We start from the raw sequence: 7,487 nt of genomic DNA, 5'->3' as shown, positions 1-7,487 counted from the left end.
TTCCAACCTGGTTCATTCTATGATTTTTCTAATCTTGTGCTAGTGCCATGGTGTACCTTGTTGCTGAGAACTGCAACTGTGCATTTAATTGTTAATCTAGTCCACACATGAACGAAACTAGGAAATGATTGTGGAATTAGATTCCTTTTAGTAAGTGCCTGAAGTGAAAACAAGAAACCTGAAAGTAAGTCTGATTAATATTTATGAGTAACTCGAGTCCCCTCTATTAGATGCAGACTTGAACTCCATTAACACGTGGTTCACTGAGGCTTGGCATTTATGCATATTGAGGTTGCTGCCTTGGATTTCCAAGGTCTGTTTTATGGAATATTTGGAGCTCTCACTTGCTAATTAGCATTATGCAGACATGGAGATGACAGAACTCTCCAGTGCCTGGTAATCACAAATTACTGACCTTTCAATTGCCAAGCCTAGTATATTGCTGCAAGTGTCATCACCCTGCACATGCACCTCACAAGTTAGATCACCCAAAAGGGTTTCAAAGATAACATTCTCCCAAAAGGACTTGATTATCTTAAGTATTTCTGCACCAAATTATAGCTAGCCTCAGAGTTAAATGCTTTGAATTCCAACTCTAGGCCAAGTTTGGAAAGTGACTGATTTTTCTAAGGAATGAATTGACACCTCAGATGATAAAATTCTCATGCCTGAGGATTTTGTTATAAAAATGTTATGATTTCTGTGAATATCTTGGTTGAAATGGAATGGGCAGGAAAAGCAATAGGAAATTGGGCATTTTTGCCAGTTTGATAGGGTCAACCATGCTGAAGTGTTATTGCAGTTAAATTAGTAACTGTTTTGTCAGTGTGTCTGTGTCTCTGTGTGTACACACACATGTATATAAATATATACTGTAATGGTAACTGGTTTATACAGAGAGACCAGAATTACCAGCCTGATCTGTCCCTTCCCAGCTAATATTATTACATAAATATGACCATTCAATGACTCACAGTGCTCTGCAGTCTCTAAAAATGTGGATTCCTTTTGGGTGTTAATTGAGAGTGATTGTGCCATTGTCAGATACAATGGAAGGGATGTTGCAGTAGCAGGATCTGGGAGGCTCTGGGATGCTTTGTTCTTCCTAGCTTGCCAGGGCACTGTCATTTATCTCAGCTCCAAACAGGCTTGGTTCATTTCTGTAGGGATGTTTTTGGAAAGGTTGGTGGATTATCAATAGTTACTTTAGATGTACATGCCAAAGGGAAAGAAACACAGAGGAAACAGTAATAAAAAAAAGAGGTTTAAATTCCTTCGTGGATTTTGTTATGAATAGTAAAAGGGCACAGCAGTCAAATCAAATTGATGCCTGACAGTCATGGGAGATGTGAATTTTCCTGTGGGAAGTACTGAGAGCTGATTGTCAGTGCTTCAGCTACTAATGCACAGCCCAGAAATATTGCTCTCTCTTTGGACTTGGGTTCTTTTCTCTTCCATAGCCTCTGTGAGTTTTATTCATAGACCTTGGGGAGGACTTGAAAGGGCACAGCAGTCAAATCAAATTGATGCCTGACAGTCATGGGAGATGTGAATTTTCCTGTGGGAAGTACTGAGAGCTGATTGTCAGTGCTTCAGCTACTAATGCACAGCCCAGAAATATTGCTCTCTCTTTGGACTTGGGTTCTTTTCTCTTCCATAGCCTCTGTGAGTTTTATTCATAGACCTTGGGGAGGACTTGAAAGAGAGACAGGGGGTCCACTGAGGTTTTTTTCAAAAGAAATCCAAATGTTCTAAGATATGGAAATGCAGTAATGACCCCCAATTATCTATGTGTGCAATATCTATACTGTTACAATTAATAATTTATTGTCCCTATGTCCTGGATTAGAAGACTTTTAAAGATTCATTAGGATTGACTTTCTTCTTTGGGGATGCTCTTAGGTATTTTGAAGATTGAGCAGGGTAATTTGGGAGAAGATACATTGCCTTCTGCAGATGTCGAGGTTCAATTCCTGCTTCGAGCACAGAATTAAACTCAGAGTTAACTAGGGACCGAATAATCTCTCTTGCAAATTCCTGAAATGCCTTTGCTAAAGTCCTTTGCCTCAGTACTTGCCCTTTCTACTTCAGCTTTTCATTCACATTCTTTGAGAAGCTATTTCTCCATCACAGCCTAGTGTTCCACTTCCAGTTGGAACTCACACATCCAAATCATCTGTGGGCTGCAGCTTTCTTAGTGTTCTGGCACTCTATCCTGCAAAATGCTTTTGCACAGCAGGTCATTGATCTTCTAGTCTAGCTTGAAGGTAGATGAAATGTCAATATAGCTTCTAGCCCTTTTTTTCTGATCTTTTTTTTCCAACGGTGTTTGGATTATAATACTGAAAATGTATTTCCTAATCGCTGGGTAAGGATTAGGGATCTGTACCATGAGAATTCTTCCCCCAGATTGAAGCCATATCCTAAACTGGGGAACATGCCAAGGCAGTGAATACTGTACTTTGTGGCCCTCTGTATTTCCTGCTCTATTTTCTAGAAACAATGAAGTTTATGACATTAAACCCAATAATCTAATTAGTCACCTGACCGTATCCCCAAGAGAGTGAGAAGGCCTCGATGCACGTGCAACGCTTCACTAAGAACAACACCAAACATTTAAAAATGAGTAAACCATCCAACATACAAAAAGAGGTTTGGCAGGAATTATTGCAGTGTCTTACACACCTCTGTCCACGTTGGCAGGAGCAAGCTCTGCTAAGTGAGAGTGTCCTTCATCTGAGGCCAAATCTCGTGGGTGAAATATGTATTCTAAGTCTAAGAATAAGCACTGTAGAGAGGGAGTGGATATACTTCTTTAGCTTGAAGTAACTGAAATGTTTTAATGGCATTAAAATGTGGCACAGCCAGAACCAGGAACCAGGACTGCTCTGTTTGAGGCACGTGGTGATACCATTTGTCTATCTGCTGCTGCCCAGGAGGCAGGAGTGGCACAGCAAAAGGGCAGAGGAGACTGGAAGAAGAAAGGCCAAGTGCTCCCCAGGGCCAGGAGGGAGTGGAGGGAGATGTCCAGGGCACAGTGAAACAGGGAACTGGGAGCACATGGGTACAGTTACTGCATGACCCAAGTCTCTGGGGGAAAACAGAAAGTGAAGGGAAACAAAAAGGCAGGAGAAGAACTGCACTGGAAAGATACTGCTAGTTAACAACAAATAAAACAAGAGACAAACAGCAATAAATCAAATCCCCAGATACCAAAACCCTAGGGAGATACCAGAGATGATTTCAGAGACCAGACCTGTCAGCAGAGGTTCAGCCAGAACTTTGCAACTTGTATGAAAAGAAGAAATAAGGTTATGGCAGGTCTGATGGGAAAGAACAAACTTCTCATGGCATATCTTAAAAGGATTGTGAGAACATGTGAAATTTGTCTTGAGATGTTAAAGGGAAGGGCCAAAGAGAGGAGGCAGAGTGGGTCAGGGAGGAACAAGTGTAGGAGACTAGAAAGGAGAGGACATGAAAGGGTGTGGTTGAGTGTCAGGATACTTGTCCAACTGAGATCTCTGGTCACTGCAGCCTGTCCCAGCTCCTTACTAAACTCAGTTCCGTGCTCTGTAACGAGTGCTACTAGTTACAGCAAGCAGAAGAAAGTTTCCTCCAAACCACAGATCTGCTTTCTAGAGCAGCCAGCTTCCCACGTAATTTATGAAATCTGAGGACATCTGAAACTAGGGTGCTGTGAGTTGAAATCTGCTATATTTGCAACTCCTGAGCAGAGAAGTCTACAGCGCTCCGCAAATGAAGCATTGAACGGTGCTGTATTTTTAAACTTGCGAAGACTTTCGAATACTGTGAGCAGTGATTTTTTTTTTTTTTTTGTTGCATTCTAACTGGTTTGACTCCTTGCTCTCCCCAGGGGAAATGGAGGAGTTGGAGACCCTGTGGCTGACTGGTATTTGCCACAACGAGAAGAACGAAGTCATGAGCAGCCAGCTGGACATCGACAACATGGCAGGAGTGTTCTACATGCTTGCAGCAGCCATGGCACTCAGCTTAATTACCTTTGTCTGGGAGCACTTATTTTACTGGAAACTTCGATTCTGCTTCACTGGAGTCTGCTCAGACAGGCCTGGATTGCTGTTCTCAATCAGCAGGGTCAGTGCTGCTTGCTTTTGTCCCCTTCAAGCAACAGAGAGAGCAAACACTGCTTCTCTAAAACATTCTCTCTCCTTTTATTCCCACCTGGACATTTGAAATACATAGTAGAGCATCAGTGTGATATGCTCTGGAGCAGTCAGTGGGCTTAGGATGTACTTGCACTCCATGGGAAGTCTTTATCCAATGGATTATTTTGGGTATGGATTATCATATGCCAGGATAATCAGTAATCAGATGCTGAAAACATTAAGGGGCAATTTTGATGAAGAAATGGGAAAGCTCAGGTGCAGGAAATGGATTCAGTTCAACCAAAACATCCAAACAAAATAAAAACTAATTTGATAAGAGACATTATCTCTCAGCTTTGTGTATTTCTTAAACAAGAAGATTTTAAGTTATAAAAATATAATGGAGTATTTCTATAAGCTTTTCTTGATAGCAAACTTGGATAAACCCTAAGAGAAAAGGTCAAGCACAAGGATCATTTATGACTGGTTAGACACTAAGGCAGGTTTTAATATTAACTTCACCAGACTAAAAGGGAATTTGCATATCCAAAAAGATGATACTTGTAAGAAAAAGGGAATTGTGTGCTTGTTCTTATATTTTTGAACAAGTAGTTGTTTTTTGTCATTATAATTTTGTAAAACATAGGATTTTCCTTAATTGATTTTGCTGGAATTTTTATATAGCTGAGGAGAACTGAAAATGATACTAAAATGCTAAATTGCTTTAAAATGTGCTGAAATTACCCTGTTGAGTTAATTGGACCCCATTGGAGCTGCATTAAAATTACTCTGCCCTACCCTGTTGGGGATTGTTTAGAAACCATCTACAGTTTAACCTCTGCATTTTACAACTGAACTTTATATATTTGGCCTTTTACTTAGGCAATTCTCCTAAGCAATGCAGGGGGGGAAGGTACTTATTTCAAAGGTAAATTTCTGAGAGTTGCTGATTCACAGGGTTGGAAATGTCAGCTGAGCTCACAGGAGTGACCCTGGAGGTTGGAGTTAGAGGATGGACTTCAGCCTTTTGCTCAAACTGAACTCAGGTTCAGGCTTTAGAAAGAGCTGCTTTTTTTTCATGTGTACTAGAATAGGAAACAGAAAAGCTAAAATGTGAAGACTAGCAGCCTTTTTATTTCAGTGCAAGTGAAGAGTACCTTAACCTCCAATAAAACAGCCTGACTACAGCCTTGTTTAGAGGGAAAACTCAATCACTGGTTTAAAATAGGAGAGTTTCCATTACTGAAGGTTAGTTTCATTTTGTGATGAGACTAGGGAACCCTTAGGGGTCCCTTCTAATCTTGTTTTCTGGAAAAAGCTGGAGAGGCCAACACAGACCACTGGTTTGTGAAGTATTGGCAATTTTCTCCTTTGTAGTTCCAACAGATAAGGCAGAAAATATTCTTCCATATCAGTGACAGGAAATGCTAAAAGGATAGAGATGCATTTTTAATCTTTCCAGTAATTAGATAAGCAATGCTTATTTTTTCTGTATTGCTAATTAAAAATAGAATGGAAGTATTTAAAATTTGCACCTGGTGATTGAATTTGTTTTCTATTACTCCTATTACAGGGTATTTACAGCTGCATTCATGGAGTACACATTGAAGAGAAAAAGAAGTCTCCTGACTTTAGTCTGACCAATTCCCAAACCAACATGTTAAAGCTACTGCGAACAGCGAAGAACATGACCAATATCAATCCTTCGAGAATTGACTCCCCCAAAAGAACAGCTGATTTTATTCAGAGGGGTTCTTTGATTATGGACATGGTCATGGATAAGGGAAACTTGATATTTGCTGATAACAGATCCTTTCAGACAAAGGACAACTTTTTTGGTGACAACATAAGTGAGCTGCAGACGCTTCCAGGCAATCGGCACAAGGACAATCTGAACAACTATGTGTTCCAAGGTCAGCATCCTCTCACACTGAATGAGTCCAATCCAAACACAGTGGAGGTTGCAGTAACGACAGAAGCAAAAGTCAACTCCAGACCCAGACAGCTTTGGAGGAAATCTGTTGAATCGCTACGTCAAGACTCTGTCCGGCAGAGCCAAAGTTCCCAGAGGGACGACGGGTCAGATGAGAACAGGCAGCATTCAGTGAAAAGCCAAAGATACCTTCCTGAAGAGATTGTCCATTCAGATGTGTCGGAGACATCCAGCAGAGCTACTTGCCATATGGAAACTGAAAGCAACAACAAGCACCACAAAACCAAGGACAACTTCAAGAAAAGGACAGCAGCATCAAAATACCCAAAGGACTGTAGTGACGTGGAACTGACATATCTGAAAACCAGACAGAGCTCTCCACGGGATAAAATCTACACGATTGATGCTGACAAGGAGCCAGGATTCCGCTTGGACACACCTCAGTACATTGAAAACATCGTCCTGCCAGAAACTGTAGAGTTCCCTGATGTTTATCAAGATCACAATGACAACTACAGGAAAGCTGAACACGCTAACAGGACTCCCTTGCATAATGAAGACAGTCTTCCAAATAACGACCAGTATAAACTTTATGCAAAGCACTACACTTTAAAAGAGAAAAACGCTTCCCTAGGTGACATGAATGACAGGTACAGGCAGAATTCCACCCACTGCAGGAGCTGTCTGTCCAACATGCCCACGTACGCGGGACACTACTCCACCAGATCTCCCTATAAATGCGACGCTTGCTTGCGGATGGGGAACCTCTATGACATTGAGGAAGATCAGATGCTGCAGGACACCACGAACTTATCACTTCCTGAAGAAATCTACGAGCGTACTTGGTCCCAAAGTAGCGCTCTGCAATATCATAAAAAAAATAAGTTGAGGATTAGCAGACAACACTCTTTTGATAATATCGCTGATAAGTCCAGGGAAATTGATATTGGAAGACCTTCTCGTAGTATAAGCTTGAAAGAGCGAGAGAAACTTATTCAAAGTAGTCCATATGCAAGCATGTTTAGCGTTCCCTCGAGCAAACTGTTGAGCAACAAGGCCTCACTTTTAACTCATGCTCTGGAGGACAGTAAGCGGAGCAAGTCCCTGTATGCTGTGCACTCGGATGACAATCCCTTCCTGCACACCTATCGTGATGACCAGCACTTATCTCTTAGGCGAAGTCCAGCTGATCTTTATAAACATTCATTACCAACAAGAGGAAGAAATGATAATTATTTAAGGTCATCTATACAGTCTACAGCATCATACTCTTCCAGGGATGGTCGGATCCATAATGACATGTACATTTCAGAGCATGTTTTGCCTTATGTTGCAAATAGGAATAGCTTGTACTCAACTCCAAGGGTTTTAAATTCCTGTAGCAATACACGTGTGTATAAGAAAAGGCCTAGCATTGAATCAGATGTTTA

The 7,487-nt window shown here is 41.1% G+C and overlaps 1 protein-coding gene across 1 annotated transcript; it reads left to right on the top strand.

Moving 5' to 3' along the window:
- Positions 1-3,874: 3,874 nt before the first annotated feature.
- On the top strand, positions 3,875-7,482 carry LOC103796997 (glutamate receptor ionotropic, NMDA 2A-like; the record flags this gene model as incomplete). The annotated part of the gene is made up of 2 exons (XM_009069188.1): positions 3,875-4,113; positions 5,698-7,482. Coding segments are annotated over 2 exons (2,024 nt in total), but the record flags the coding sequence as incomplete, so codon positions are not given.
- Between the last annotated feature and the right edge of the window lie 5 nt (positions 7,483-7,487).

This window comes from Acanthisitta chloris, unplaced genomic scaffold, assembly GCF_000695815.1.
Source record: "Acanthisitta chloris isolate BGI_N310 unplaced genomic scaffold, ASM69581v1 scaffold11682, whole genome shotgun sequence".
Classification (NCBI taxonomy): domain Eukaryota; kingdom Metazoa; phylum Chordata; class Aves; order Passeriformes; family Acanthisittidae; genus Acanthisitta; species Acanthisitta chloris.
This window is presented reverse-complemented; position numbering and strand designations above follow the sequence as displayed.